At 40.1% G+C, this 17,350-nt stretch overlaps 1 protein-coding gene across 1 annotated transcript in view; it reads left to right on the top strand.

The window, feature by feature from the left end:
* Positions 1 to 17,350, top strand: part of nrg3b (neuregulin 3b) — a 432,471-nt gene that overhangs the window by 209,101 nt on the left and 206,020 nt on the right. The window contains exon 2 of the mRNA XM_014157078.2: positions 17,011 to 17,143. Within this exon, the coding sequence (XP_014012553.1) occupies positions 17,011 to 17,143 (133 nt within the window). The remainder of the gene's footprint in view (positions 1 to 17,010; positions 17,144 to 17,350) is intronic.

The raw sequence follows: 17,350 nt of genomic DNA, 5'->3' as shown, positions 1-17,350 counted from the left end.
TCACTACTGACCACAACCAAACAACTTCTGACTACACAACTGCTTACAACAATTAGTGACCACAACCACACAATTTCTGACCACAACATCACAACTACTGACCAAAAGCACAAAACTTCTGATCACATCTAGTGACAAAAACCACACAACTACTGACCACAACCACACAACTCCTAACACAACAAAACAATTACTGACCACAGCCACACAACTTTTGACCACTCAACTAATGACCACTCAACTACTGACCACACCATTTTTTTTACCACAACCACACAACTGCTTACCACAACTACTGACAACAACCACACAACTTCTGACCACAACCACACAACTAAAGACTACAAACAGAAATTCTCACAAAACGACTCCACTTATGTACTGAGCACAACAACTGACCACAACTACACAACTTCTGACAAAAACACCACAACTGCTGACCACCACCACACATCTGACCACAACCACACAACTACTGACCAAAAGCACAACACTTCTGACCACATCTAGTGACTATAACCACACAACATCTGATCACATCTAGCGACAAAAACCACACAACTACTGACCACAACCACAAAACTTCTGACCACACAACAACTGCTGACCACGCCCACACCATTTTATACCACAACTTCTAACCACAACCAAAAAACTGCTTACCACAACAAGTACCCACAACTACACAACTACTGACCAGAATGACACAACGTCTGACCACAATTAATGACACAAACCATACAACTACTGACCACCACCACACGGCTACTGACCACAACCACACAACTACTGACCACATCACAACTGCTTACCACAATTAGTGACCACAACCACACAACTACTAACCACACAACTGCTTACCACAACCACACAACTAATGACCACAACTGAAAAAATCTGACCACAAAATTACTGACCACTCGTGGTCAGATGTTGTGTTCAGTACATAACTCTAAGACTTCTGACAAAAACAACAACTTCTGACCACCACCACACAACTACTGACCAAAAGCACAAAACTTCTGACCACATCTAGTGACCACAACCACACAACTTCTGATCACAACAAAACAATTGCTGACCACAACCACACAACTACTGACTGCTGACCACACCCGCACCATTTTTTACCACAACCACATAACTGCTGACCACAAATAGTGACCACCACACAACTACTGATGAAAACCACACAATTTCTGACCACAATTAGTGAAACCAACCAAACAACTACTTACCACCACCACGCAACTTCTGACCACCACCACACAACTACTGACCACAATTAGTAACCAATATGACAGAACTACTTACATAAATCACACAACTTCTGACCACAACATCACAACTGCTTACCACAATTAGTGACCACAACCACACAACTACTGACCACAACCACACAACTTCTCACCATAACCACACAAATTCTCACCATAACCACACAACTTCTCACCACAATTGGTAACCAATATGACACAACTACTGACAACCACAGAAATTCTGACCACAACCACACATCTACTGACCACAACCAAACAATTGACAACAAAATGACTGACCAATCAAGTGCTGAGCACAACAACTGACCACAACCACACAACTTCTGACCACCACCACACAACTACTGACCACGAACACACAGCTATTGACCAAAAGCACAACACTTCTGACCACATCTAGTGACCACAACCACACAACTTCTGACCACAACTACAAAACTTCTGACCACAACCTCAAAACTGCTGACCACACCCGCACCATTTTTTACCACAACCATATAATTACTTCTGACCAGCAACACACAACTGCTTACCACAATTAGTGAACACCTGGCTCCTCTGGAAGCAAAGTCACGCCATCCTCCATCAAATGTGGACCTACTGACAAAACCTTCAACCTGACTCAGTATCTCTTCAAGCAAAGGGATATCGGGGACAAAGTGGCAAAACAAAAGGCAGAAAAGAAAGAAAAAGAAGGACCAAAAGATTTTGCAAAACCTGAGAAAGTCCTATGATTTCTCACAGATCTGATATCAAAAAATCTATGCTTACTTTTTACAGAGAGCCATGACAATTTTTGATGTCGGAAATCTGATTCTACCACGAGAGGAGCCGTACATTCAAATTTTACTGTCAACTGTAGAGATGCAACTGCAGAAACTAATGTTGTCCTTCTGCAAGCCAGACACTGTCATGACCATGATGGCAGAAACGAGTAGTGGTGTCAAGCCTACACTACCTGGAGAGACAAAACCAGCTCCTGACAAGGAGCTGTACATTGGCCAGGACACCCATACCTACATCGGAAGCCAAGGCAAGCTGGATCTGAAGACCTTCTATGCAGATGTCAGAAATGTATTTTATTCTGCAGTAGACTACATGTTGCTGAAATTTCCATTTGGAGATTTGCTTTTCCAGCATGCAGTGGTCGCTGACATTGCCAACAGGCAGACTGCCAAGTTCTCATCCCTCAACTTTTTCATGGCATGTGTTCCCTGCATTATTCCTGAGGGAGCCTCTGTTGATCTGGTGGAAGATGAGTTTAGACTATCAGGCAACAACCTTCGAGCAGAGTCTGGTCAACATGCGCACGGATCAGGCCTGGAAAGAAATCATCACAATGAAAAGGGGGGGCAGCCTGGTCTACTCCAATCTTTTGGCTGTGATGCTGGGGATGTTGGTCATTTTCCACAGCAATGCAGACTGCGAACGAATATTGAGTCTCGTTTCCAAGAACAAAACCCAGTAACAGAGCCTCCCTCAGTACAGACATGCTGAGTGCCCTCGTTACCAAGAAGGTTTCAATGATTGCCAGAGGAACTGTTTGCCACAGAGAAGTCTACCTTGATGCTCTGCTGCATAAGGCTAAATCTGCTAGCTACCAGACAAAATCTAAAATTATTTCCTGGACATTTGAAGGTGTCCAGAAGATTTGTTCTCACCCACTGTTTCCTATCATAGCTTTTTCATTTTATTATGGATAACATGTTAATTTGATACTGATGCTCTGCTTCAAACATTTGTTCTTCTTATGATACCAGAGTTTACATTTTTTTTAGCAAATCCTAGATGTATAATTACTAGTCTGCAGCTGGAAATTACGTCAGTCTAGCACAAAAATAGTGACACCCGCGGAAGCATCTATTCTATGCAACGACCATCTGTACACTTGACGTATCCAGTACAACAGACACTATCCAGAGCCGCTGAGAAAGCGACAACTATGAAAGACATTGTGACTTCTGGGGAAGTTAACCAGAGACTATCTGATGAACTGACTCTCCAGCAGATTCCAACAGAGAAGACAACGACATACAGGCGTAAATATATACAACTGCGGAAGCATCTTTTCTATGCAACGACCTGATGTATTCATTACAACAGACACAATCCAGAGCCACTGAGAAAGCGACAACTACGAAAGACATTGTGACTTCTGGGGAAGTTAACCAGAGACTCTTTGATGAACTGACTCTCCAGCAGACGGACCGGTGATTCCAACAGAGAAGACAACAACGACATACGGGTGTAAATATGTACATTGCAATTATTCTTGAATGAGCGGCCGTTCATGTGCAAAGGATTAGCATTTCAATTAATATAATTATCAACTGTGTGTAGCGAATCCATTTAGTCTTTCCCGCTCTTTTATCTGTCCCCACCTCTTTCTATTGTCTACTAAGCCATCATACTGGTTTAGCCCACTAGGGATTATCTATGAATTGTGTTAGTAACCAAATCTACTGTTTGTTTATGCATTTTTTGTGATTATTTAGTTAGTTAGTAAATAAATAATTAAGCCAATTTGTATATCGCTGATTCATCATTTAGGCTCGGGTTCGTGCAGATATCCAAGGGTTTGCAACATTCAGTTATGAGGAGTGATTAAACGAGAGTCGATTCAGGAAATAGAGACTCTATAAACATTTTCCCGTGGTGCCCCGACTTCCTAGTTAATAAAAACTTACATGATTCGTTTTTAATTGAACCTTTATTTAACCAGGCAAGTCAGTTAAGAACAAATTCTTATTTACAATGACAGCCTACCAGGGAACAGTGGGTTAACTGCCTTGTTCAAGGGCAGAACGACAGATTTTGTATTTTGTCAGCTCTGGGATTTGATCCAGGAAACTTTTGGTTACTGGCCCAATGCTCTAAGCACTAGGCTACCTGCCACCCTGAGTAAAATCACACAATAGTAATTACACATAGAGAATTGATTTTATAAAATAAGTCTTCACATTTAATGATAGTCACAGACACAACACCATCATTCTTAAATGTTAGAAGTTTGGAACCAAACTGTGCAATCGGGTGAGAATGGCCTTGGTCAGGGAGGTGACCAAGAACCTGTCAGGTTCACTCTGACAGAGCTCCAGAGTTCCTCTGTGGAGATGGGAGCACCTTCCTGAAAGACAACCATCTCTGCAGCACTCCACCAATCAGGCCTTTGTGGTAGTGACCAGACAGAAGCCACTCCTCATTAAAAGGCACCTGAAGACTCTCAGACGATGAGAAACAAGATTCTCTGGTCTGATGAAACCAAGATTGAACTTTTTGGCCTGAATGCCAAACGTCACTTATGGAGGAAACCTGGCACCATCCCTAAGGTGAAGCATGGTGGTGGCCCAGCCACAGCCCGGACTGGAACCCAATCTAACATCTCTGGAGAGACCTGAAAATAGCTGTGCAGCAACACTCCCCATCCAACCTGACAGAGCTTGAGAGGATCTGCAGAGAAGAATGGGAGAAACTCCTCAAATACAAGTGTGCCAAGCTTGTAGCGTCATTCCCAAGAAGACTCGAGGCTGTAATCGCTGCCAATGGTGCTTCAACAAAGTACTGAGTAAAGGGTCTGAATACTTATTTAAATGTGATATTTCAGTTAGCAAACATTTCTAAAATCCTGTTTTTACTTTGTTATTATGGGGTGTTGTATGTAGATTGATGAGGGAAAAAACAATTTCATCAATTTTAGAATAAGGCTGTATGCTACCAAAATGTGGAAAAAGTCAAGGGGTTTGAATACTTTCCGAAGGCACTGTATATATATATATATATATATATATATATATATATATATAGATATATAGATATATATATATATATATATATATATAGATAGATAGATAGATAGATAGATAGATAGATAGATAGATAGATACCCCAATGTGCTGTCATTAATTAAAACTTTTGATGAAACCCATTGCACTTAACATATCTGAGAAGAGTTACTTAAGGTGATTGTGTAGTCATTACTCAAACTAATAGAGTCACTTTGACCCTGTAGGGCAGGGGTTTTCAACTCTTACCCCCCGGAGCCTGCTGCTTTTCTGTTCTACCAAATAATTAATTGCGCACACATGGTGTGACTGGTCTAGTTCAGGCCCTGATTTAGAGGGGAACAATGAAAACAAACAATGAAACTGTCTTCAAGGTCCAGCGATGAGATTGAGGGCTGTAGGGTGTCTAGATTTGAGCTGGTATTATGGTATTATTTAGGATGCTTAAGATGCTTATACTATACTAAATAAAACAAATTATTTGAAAAAAAGTGAAGGGTAGTTTCACATAAAATAATGTTTGAAATAGTATAAATAGCCTTCAACAGGATTCAACCTAATACTCTCACATCCCTGAATATAGCTCCAAAGTTCCCTACTCTACCAGCTAAGCTACCAGTCAGGTAACTATATTTGCAAGTACGGTGTCCAGTAGCGGTCAGTGTTTGAAACCAGCTTGGAATCAAAGAAATCACCGGAACCATGGCGAAGTCAGTGCGATTTTGCATTTTGCAACACACGGTTTGAAAAAGCACATGTTTCAAGGAAGCTTTGGACATGATTGATGAGGTACTTCTGATAAAGTGATACATGCATTGGCACAATGCTTCGAAGTAAGCTGCTTATCGATTTTGATGCATGCCTCAAACCGTTCATTGAGGAAGGTATCAAACGTAACATCACTAGTATCAGCTTGAAATGTTTGAGTAAGAGCCCACTAAGCCAAGCCTCCAATATAATTTTCCTGTGCCCTTTGCCTTTTCAAGTGTATTGTAGTTACCACCCATGACTGTATTTGTTAGTGACAGAGATATGATTGTTGAATTTGTACAGTGTCAGTGCTATGGCATTCACAAAGTGAGTTTCTATTTAGATGTTATCATTATAATTAACCTGTTGGGGCTAGGGGGCAGTATTTGCACGGCTGGATAAAAAAATGTACCCGATTTAATCTGGTTACTAATCCTACCCAGTAACTAGAATATGCATATACTTATTATATATGGATAGAAAACACTCTAAAGTTTCTAAAACTGTTTGAATGGTGTCTGTGAGTATAACAGAACTCATTTGGCAGGCAAAACCCTGAGACATTTTCTGACAGGAAGTGGATACCTGATGTGTTGTATTACCTTTAAACCTATGCCATTGAAAAACACAGGGGCTGAGGAATATTTTGGCACTTCCTATTGCTTCCACTAGATGTCACCAGCCTTTACAAAGTGTTTTGAGTCTTCTGGAGGGAGATCTGACCGAACAAGAGCCATGGAACGATGATGGCCCATTAGACACCTGGCGCGAGTTCATGTTGGGTACCCTCGTTCCAATACGTTATAAAAGAGAATGCATTCGTCCACCTTGAATATTATTCATGTTCTGGTTAAAAAAGGCCCTAATGATTTATGCTATACAACGTTTGACATGTTTGAACGAACGTAAATATATTTTTTCCCCTCGTTCATGAAGTGAAGTCCGGCGGGCTTAGATCATGTGCTAACAAGACGGAGATTTTTGGACATAAATGATGAGCTTTTTTGAAAAAAACTACATTCGTTATGGACCTGTGATACCTGGAAGTGACATCTGATGAAGAGAATCAAAGGTAATGGATTATTTACATAGTATTTTCGATTTTAGATCTCCCCAACATGACGGCTAGTCTGTATCGCAACGCGTATTTTTCTGGGCGCAGTGCTCAGATTATTGCAAAGTGTGATTTTCCAGTAAGGTTATTTTTAAATCTGGCAAGTTGATTGCGTTCAAGAGATGTAAATCTATAATTCTTTAAATGACAATATAATATTTTACCAATGTTTTCTAATTTTAATTATTTAATTTGTGGTGCTGACTTGACTGCCGGTTATTGGAGGGAAACGATTTCCTCAACATCAATGCCATAGTAAAACGCTGTTTTTGGATATAAATATGAACTTGATAGAACTAAAAATGCATGCATTGTCTAACATAATGTCCTAGGAGTGTCATCTGATGGAGATTGTAAAAGGTTAGTGCATCATTTTAGCTGGTTTTATGGTTTTGGTGACCCTGTCTTTGAATTGACAAAACATTACACACAACTCTTGTAAATGTACTGTCCTAACATACTCTAAATTTATGCTTTCGCCGTAAAATCTTTTTGAAATCGTAAAACGTGGTTAGATTAAGGAGATGTTTATCTTTCAAAGGGTGTAAAATAGTTGTATGTTTGAAAAATTTGAATTTTGACATTTATTTGGATTCAAATTTGCCGCTCTTGAAATGCACCTGCTGTTGATGGAGTGCACCACGGGTGGGACGCTTGCGTCCCACCTAGCCCATAGAGGTTAAATGCTTTATGATAATGCATTACATAGTTCACCTTTTTTTAGGCCTAGCTTTACCCCAATAGGTTGGCCTGAAACTCATGGTTTACAGGCCACTTCAGGCCTGTGAGCAGGGTTGCAAAATCCCGGTAACTTCCCTCAAATTACCATATTTTCAAAACACCCTGGTTGAAGGATGTCCAGTACCCTTCCAACCAGAATTTTTAAATCAAATTATGCTGGCTTGCAAAGTGATGTGTAATTCCCATTCGAAGCCAGCCAGTGTTAGATAGTCAACTGTTGACATATATATTCATTTTTATTTAGGTATTCATAAAGACTGTCAGAGTTAGTAACAGAATGAGGAGACTACCTAAGCCATTTAAACTGGAACAACCATTTTAGTAACAGGTACAAAAAAATCAAACTAAATGATTGGATTAGTTTATAAAAATGTAAGTTATTTATATTTGTGTAGCATAACATTATTAAATTAATCACTCAATGTACATGCAAAAACACAAAATGTAAAACAATTAAAGATATATATATACCTGCAGTAGAGCATACTGGGGAAAAAAGTGGATTTGTTATCATAACTTTAAACAACAGAGTTGATGCGACTTCTCATTTAGTTTTGAGTCAGTACCAGAATAGAAATGTTATGTAATAATTACTTTTCCACGACTTTGAGTTCAACTTACTAGAAGTTGCCTTGGGATTTACAGTGTAGACCAAGTGACTAGGGTGAACTTGTATACAGTCAAAAGAATGCTGGGTTGTTTTGATGACCCAACTGCTGGGTTGCAGGCATTGGGTCACTTAGTTGGGTTGTTTTCTTTAAAAAGAGCAGGGTTGGGTTGTTGATGCTGGGTTATTGACCAAATTGGGTTGTTTTTAACCCATCATCTTTTAGAGTGTACACAAATAACAGAGGAGGACAGGACACTGGTCAGCTGCTTTCCATGGTGCTGGCTGACCAGTGTCTCTGATCTTTGATGTGGAGGAGATATGATAGATGGAACAGTGTGAGCGGGCTGTGCGTAGCCTAGGCTACAGGCTTTTACTAGCTAGCAGATAGGCAGCTACTGTAGTTAGCTAGCTACATAGATGGAGCTTGGAGATCACTCCCCCGCACCTTTCACGTTCCTGTTCTCGGGGCCTATGGACTTGCCGATGTAGCAAGCAGTGGTTCTTTATCCAGGCTCCACAGTATTTAGTCCCGATGCCCCCCTGCCCTGGCTCTCCTTTTCTGGCTGCTTTGCTTGTATCCTGCATCTCCATGGATACCACCAACGGACACTCTTGAGATTTGCAGACAAAGCTACCAAAACAGCAATAAAACCACGCTAAAAGTCCTGCAAAAGGCACATTTCTGTATCCATTAGTTGACTAATTCTCTCCCATGAAGAGCGCAGTCATACATATATATATATATTATGTATGGACACAACATTTTTTAATAAAATAATAAAATAAAAAAATAAATGAAAATAGTTAAGATAGACGAGAGTCAGAACCAACACCACCGGCGGGATTGGGTTTGGGGGGTCTGAAATGTGCAAGTGGGGAGTTGGGGGTTGGGAGGGAAGATGTTGAAATACCATTTGAAGTGCTAAATGCTTGGAGATTGGTCCGCACAAGCATTCGGTCTTCGTTCAGTAGTGATATGATTTTGTAAATGTTATATTGGGATATTGTTTCATAAAAAAAATGTGTTGCAATGTATATACTTTAGTATGTTTAGTTGAATGGAAAATGTAGGTTTGAATAGGTAATTGCTTAATTAATTAGTATTAATTGTTCTGATGGGAGGGGCTTCCCTACAAAAGGAGCCTCTCTTTCAGTTCATTGAGGAAGGCATTTTGGATTGAGCTGTGGATGGTGCAGTATTGTTTTAACCTGTTGGGGCTACAGGTTAGCAATGAACCCCGAGTCGGGATTGCTAACAAGGCTGGAAATTCAAAACATCAAAAATCTAATAATTACAATTTCTCAAACAATCAACTATTTTACACAATTTAAAAGATAAACATCTCCTTAATCTAACCACATTGTTCGATTTTCAAAGAGGCTTTACGGCAAAAGCATAAAGTTATATTATGTTAGGACAGTACATAGCCACAAAAGTACAAACATCCATTTTCAATTCAAGGTCAGGCGTCACCAAAAGCAGAAACCAGCTAGAATTATGTACTAACCTTTGTCAATCTCCATCAGATGACACTCCTAGGACATTATGTTATACAATACATGCATTTTTTGTTCCATCAAGTTCATATTTATATCCAAAAACAGCATTTTACAGTAGCGTGAAATTCAGATTTTTTCTTCTCTGAAATGCTTCCGGTGAACATAACAAAATTACTATTCGAAAACATTGGTAAATTATAATATTGTCATTCAAAGAATAATATATTATCATCTCGTAATTGCTACCGAATGGCCAGATCTCAAAATAACTTTACTGGGAAATCACATTTTGCAATAAACGGGGTGTTATGCTAAGAACACTAAGCTATGCTATACAGTTAGCATCATATAAAATCGATAATAACATTGTAAATATCCCCTTACCTTTGATTATCTCCATCAGAAGGCAGGCATCCCAGGTCCGGAAGGCATCCCAGGTCGGAAACAAATGTGGTTTCTTTTGACAAAGTTCATAATTTATGTCCAAATAACACCAAGTACTTAGCGTTCATTATGCTCCCACAAAACGTGGTGGGGAGAGTGTAAAATCACGCCGAAAAGCTAAAAAAACCTAGTAAATAATCTATTTATGTTCGTTCAAACATGTCAAATGTTGTTTAGCATTAATCTTTTCGTCCATTTTTAACGTTAAACATCAGTAATATTTTCACACAACCTATCCTATGTCTAGATAAACAATGATAACAAACTCACGCTTCTCAGATTTATGCGCAGGCGCAAAAAAATGAAGTGATGACATGTCAACTTCCTTGGATTCTAATTTGCTCTCTGTTTATCATAGACGCTTCAAACAACTTTATAAAGATCGTTGACATCTAGTGGAAGCCGTAGGTGTTGCGAAATGAATCCTTTCTCACTATGGTATCTATAAAACAATGACACTAAATAGTACAGTCACAAAATTCACATTTTTTTTAATCTATTTTTCACAGGTTTTTGCCTGCAATATGAGTTTTGTTATACTTACAGACACCATTCAAACTGTTTTAGAAAATTCAGAGTGTTTTCTATCCGAATGTGTTAATAATATGCATATCCTAGCTTCTGAGTTGGTGTAGGAGGCAGTTAAAAATGGGCACATATTTTTTTCAAAATGTCTCAATACTGCCCCCGAGCCCCATCAGGTATACTTTTGATGGCAGTACTGTTGTTTTTTTTCCGGAATCACTATGTAAATAAACACCCTTGCTCAGAAGAACTTTTGCAGATCCGCCCTCTTTTTATTTTGATAGAGGTTAGGTTTTCCAGTTTAGCCTTCTGGCCTACTCTACGTGACAAAATACCCTGTCAATAGGATACAAAAAGATCATCAAGGACAACAACCACCCAGGCCATTGCCTGTTCACCCCGATATCATCCAGAAGGCGAGGTCAGTACAGGTGCATCAAAGCTGGGACCGAGAGACTGAAAAACAGCTTCTATCTCAAGGCCATCAGACTGTTAAACAGCCATCACTAACATTGAGTGGCTGCTGCCAACATACTGACTCAATCTCTAGCCACTTAATAACTTAAAATTGGATGTAAGCCACTTAAGCTTACATACACCTAGGTTGAGGTCATTAAAACTTGTTTTTCAAACACTCCACAAATTTCTTGTTAACAAACTATAGTTTTGGCAAGTCGGTTAGGACATCTACTTTGTGCATGACACAAGTCATTTTTAAATGTATCATTAGTCACTTTAAACTATGGAACTTTATATAATGGTTATATACCCTACAGTCGTGGCCAAAAGGTTTGAGAATGACACAAATATTAATTTTCACAAAGTTTGCTGCCTCAGTTTGTATGATGGCAATTTGCATATACTTCAGAATGTTATGAAGAGTGATCAGATGAATTGCAAAGTCCCTCTTTGCCATGCAAATGAACTGAATCCCCCAAAAACATTTCTACTGCATTTCAGCCCTGCCACAAAAGGACCAGCTGACATCATGTCAGTAATTCTCTCGTTAACACAGGTGTGAGTGTTGACGAGGCCAAGGCTGGAGATCACTCTGTCATGCTGATTGAGTTCGAATAACAGACTGGAAGCTTCAAAAGGAGGGTGGTGCTTGGAATCATTGTTCTTCCTCTGTAAATCATGGTTACCTGCAAGGAAACACGTGCCGTCATCATTGCTTTGCACAAAAAGGGCTTCACAGACAAGGATATTGCTGCAGTAAGATTGCACCTAAATCAACCATTTATCGGATCATCAAGAACTTCAAGGAGAGTGATTCAATTGTTTTGAAGAAGGCTTCAGGTGTCATGTCCTGGCCAGTAAAAGGGTTAATTGTTATTGTAGTTTGGTCAGGACGTGGCAGAGGGTATTTGTTTTATGTGGTTCAGGGTGGTGTGTTAGTTAGGAGGGCGTTTGATTTATTATTTCCGGGTTTTGAGTTATGGTCTATGTTTATGTATTTCTATGTGTAGTCTAATGAGTGTGTTTCTATGTTGAGTTAATTGGGGTGGACTTCCAATTGAAGGCAGCTGTTTGGTGTTGCCTTTGATTGGAAGTCCTATATTAGTTGGGTGTGTTTGTCTTGTATTTGTGGGACATTGTTCTTGGATTGCTGTGTTGCCTTCAAGACTGTTATTTTGTCATTCATCGTTTTGTTATTTTTGTATACGTGTTTGTTTGGTTTTTTCCTTCTTTTCCGTAAATAAAGAAGATGAGTATACACATACCTGCTGCGTTTTGGTCCGCCATTTCTGACGACGAGCGCAACATCAGGGTGCCCAAGAAAGTCCAGTAAGCACCAGGACCGTCTTCTAAAGTTGATTCAGCTGTGGGATCGGGCACCACCAGTACAGAGCTTGCTCAGGAATGGCAGCAGGCAGGTGTGAGTGCATCTGCATGCACAGTCAGGCAAAGACTTTTGGAGGATGGCCTGGTGTCAAGAAGGGCAGCAAAGAAGCCACTTCTTTCCAGGAAAAACATTAGGGACAGACTGATATTCTGCAAAAGGTACAGGGATTGGACTGCTGATGACTGGGGTAAAGTCATTTTCTCTGATGAATCCCCTTTCCGATTGTTTAGGGCATCCGGAAAAAACCTTGTCCGGAGAAGACAAGGTGAGCGCTACCATCAGTCCTGTGTCATGCCAACAGTAAAGAATCCTGAGACCATTCATGTGTGGGGTTGCTTCTCAGCCAAAGGAGTGGGCTCACTCACAATTTTGCCTGTGAACACAGCCATGAATAAAGAATGGTACCAACACATCCTCCGAGAGCAACTTCTCCCAACCATCCAGGAACAGTTTGGTGATGAACAATGCCTTTTCCAGCATGATGGAGCACCTTGCCATAAGGCAAAAGTGATAACTAAGTGGCTTGGGGAACAAAACATCGATATTTTGGGTCCATGGCCAGGAAATTCCCCAGACCTTAATCCGATTGAGAACTTGTGGTCAATCCTCAAGAGGCAGGTGGACAAACAAAACCCCACAAATTCTGACAAATTCCAAGCATTGATTATGCAAGAATGGGCTGCCATCAGTCTTATACTTCAGTATTCCATAGTAACATCTGACAAAAATATCTAAAGACACTGAAGCAGCAAACTTTGTGAAAATTAATATTTGTGTCATTCTCAAACCTTTTGGCCACGACTGTACACTACTCATCTCATATGTATATGCTGTACTCTATACCACCTACTGCATCTTGCCTATGCCGTTCAGCAATCACTCATCCATATATATTTGTATGTACATATTCTTATTCATTCCTTTACACTTGTGTGTATAAGGTAGTTGTTTTGAAATTGTTAGATTACTTGTTAGATATTACTGCATGGTCGGAAGTAGAACCACAAGCATTTCGCTACACTCGCATTAACATCTGCTAACCATGTGTATGTGACCAATAAAATTTGATTTGAATTGTAGTGCAAGGCCATGAGGTCCAGAATTATATTATGGCACCCTATTCCCTATGCAGTGCACTGCTTTTGACCAGGGCCCATAGTGCTCTTGTCAAAGGTATGGCACCTTGTAAGGAATAGGGTGCCATTTGGAATGCAAACATTGTGTGTATCAAGTGGCAAAGGGGGCGTCCCCAAGGCAACCACTTTTTGAGTTAATAAACTTATCAGTGGTCGGACACCAGAGTAAGACAGATCCTAATCGCTCCTTTGAATCTTGGAGTCTTTTTCTTCATTAATTCATTAAACGCTTCCCCCACCTCAAGAATACCCAGGCTCATCCATTTATTATGGATGGTTGTTCATTTTAATATTGAGCTCAATCGTGGATGGTGGTTGGTGGTTTTAGAGTACAGTATTGTGGTTGCGTGTTTCTCTGTTCTTTATTGTGATGAGATCAATCTGGTAGCTTAGGACCTCATCCCAGCCCACAAAACTGGGAAAAACTGGTTGAAATGACTTCATATTGGTTTCTAGACAGATTGTTATGACATAATTTCAACCAGATTTCTTTTACATTTTTGCCTGCTGGGATAGGTCTGATCTTTAGCTACAAAGACTTTGACCAATACCCGAACATTGCTGACCTACTGTTATAAGCAGTGGTCTATCAGTGCTTGCAGGTTTAGTTGGTCGACCCTGTAGTAAGTCCAGAGTAACTCAACTAATGACACTCTGTGGTACAACATGACAATTATTACATTAGATATTCGCACCATGGGGAGCTTTGTGTTCTATTTGATTTCATGAAGTGAAGCCTTGAAATAGATAACCTTTGAACTTGGATGTTTATTGAATTGATAATACAGAATATGGAGCCACTGTCTTTTTAAAACCCTAAGAATGATGTCTTGGATGTTGAGGCCTAATTGTGAGCTGGACAGATTCCAGGGTCTGCTGAATATGCAAACAAATTCATATTTCCTTTTTGGCGTAGGCCATTGAAATGTGAAAAGAAGCACAGAAGTGGTACAGTAATACTTTCTTTGAACCACTAGCCCGTTGCCTAGTGTTAGGCATTCACCATGCATGTATTGGCTGTTATAAGGATAGCACATCTTCTAATGTATTATAAATGCACACGAATGCACTGTAAATGCAGTGATAAGTTGCTCTCATTCAGGTGTAATAACTGTCATTACTATAGTAAAACATTGTATTAACATGTTCTTACATAGTAATTAATGCAAAATACTGTCTAGGGTAGGTAAATAGAAACTCATAGAAAGAGTTATAGGTGGCCCTGTTGTTCACCCATAACTTTTTTTGTGTCCAACTGATCTGTCATCATCTTTCAAGGCCTCACAACAGGCCTCAATCAATACCCGCTGCCTAGAAGGCCAGCGCCCCGGAGTCGCCTCTTCACTGTTGACGTTGAGACTGGTGTTTTGCGAGTACTATTTAATGAAGCTGCCAGTTGAGGACTTGTGAGGCATCTGTTTCTCAAACTAGACACTCTAATGTACTTGTCCATTTGCTCAGTTGTGCACCAGGGCCTCCCACTCCTCTTTCTATTCTGGTTAGAGACAGTTTGTGCTTTTCTGTGAAGGTAATAGGTAAACATCTGACCCACTGGAATTGTGATACAGTGAGTTATAAGTGAAATAATCTGTCTGTAAACAATTGTTGGAAAAATTACTTGTGTCATGCACAAAGTAGATGTCCTAACCGACTTGCCAAAACTATATTTTGTTAACACAAAATTTGTGGAGTGGTTGAAAAACAAGTTTTAATGACTCCAACCTAAGTGTATGTAAACTTCCCACTTCAACTGTACATTTGTATTATGTTCCTGCCCCCCGATCATCCACTCAATAAAAAATTGGCCCGTGGCTGAATCCAGTTGGTGATCCCTGGCCTTGATTGAATCAGATCAGGCGTTAAGCGGTGATAGCAGAGGTGTTGGAGGTGGAACTGCATTGGAGCAGTCAAATCAGTGAGCAGCTGCTCTTGCATCATTGTCACAAAGTCACACCCACTCCACTCATGTTAGGTCAGCGTGAGAAAGTTTAGGCCACATATAAATAATTACAACTTGAAAAATCATTAAACCGAACAATGAGGATTTCTATCATCCTAACCGAGGTGTAGACTACATCTCATATTCTAGTGTTCCACTTGTAAACAAGGCTGCATAGGATTTCTGTTAATGTGACTCATTACAGCCAATGGCAATGTCCACTTGTGGATTTGACAGCTGCAATTCAGTTCCACCTCCAACACCTCCGACAAAACAACTGCTATGCGGATGTCGGCTAAATCGGATCTGATTGAATAGAGCCCTTAAATCCTAAGAGTGTATTGATCAACATCCTTCACCCTTTCGTAATTTTTAACCAGTAGGAGTATCCATATTGGTGATGTGCTATACATCAAATGTTTGCATTATTCTGATAATCTGTATATCAAAGCCTCCTCAGGGAACAAATAATGATTTCCCATTCAACAAATGAATACTGAGTTGATGCAGACCGGTTTTGTAACAGCTGTCGTCGTGAAGAGAGGACCAAGGCACAGCGGGTTGCGTGCTCATCATATTAATTTATTAAATAAATGTGAACACGAGGAAAAACAATAAACAAAAGAACAACAGAAGACAGTTTAACAGGCTATACTTACTACAGCAGTGCTAAAGACAACTACCCACAATTAACAAACAAAACACATCCCTATATATAGGACTCTCAATCAAAGGCAACTACAAACACCTGCCTTCAATTGAGAGTCCAACACCCAATACCTAACATAGAAAATACTAAACTAGAAAGAACATAGAAATACAAAAACATAGAACATAACCCAAAACCCTGAAATAATAAATCAAACACCCTTCTAAACAAACCACCACCCCGAACCACATAAAACAAATACCCCCTGCCACGTCCTGACCAAACTACAATAACAAATAACCCCTATACTGGTCAGGAAGTGACAGGCTTGTTCATGTATGTGAATCTCTTCTTACTGCAGTTGGTGTCAACACCTTTGATGATTAACAGGAAGGAGTGGAGAGAGACTGCAGTGTCTACTTAGCTCCTCTCCATTAACCTATTGATTCTGACCGGGCCGTATTGTGGCACCTGCTACTGAATATTATTCATATCAACATAGCACCGCAAGCTCCCAAGTAACCTTGTCAGTGTGTATGGAAGCTGCATGTTTAATGATATAGTCCATGATCATAGGGCCAAGATATTTGTCAAAACATAAGTTGTTGTTTTTGGTGTGGTTTATATGTTACCCAAAGCAAATGGTATCTTTGTGACAACCAGTAACATCTCTTTCTCTCGCTCCTTTTCACAGTGGCTCCCACATCCCCTAGTCTGCGTTCGGATGTCTTCAAGTCATGCATCGACGACAAGGATCTGGCCTTCTGCCTCAACGAGGGCGAGTGCTCCATCATTGAAACAGTAGCAGGAGTACACAGGCACTGCAGGTGAGTCTCTGTGTGTGTGTGGTTGCGCGTGTGAGGGTTGTGTGATGTGTCTATGTGTGTGTTAATGATGTAGAAAAATCAGCTCTTGTAGTTGAGAACTGTTAAGCTTTCACCCAGAGTTTATTCAATAGTGACCTGCACAGGGGAGACCAGCATTGGACTCTCTTAGACACGAATACATTTTAGCATATATAGGCAACAAATGTC

The sequence above is a fragment of the Salmo salar genome, chromosome ssa19 (genome assembly GCF_905237065.1).
Source record: "Salmo salar chromosome ssa19, Ssal_v3.1, whole genome shotgun sequence".
NCBI lineage: Eukaryota > Metazoa > Chordata > Actinopteri > Salmoniformes > Salmonidae > Salmo > Salmo salar.
The sequence above is the reverse complement of the archived record's forward strand: the minus strand, read 5'-3'. Positions and strand labels throughout refer to the sequence as shown.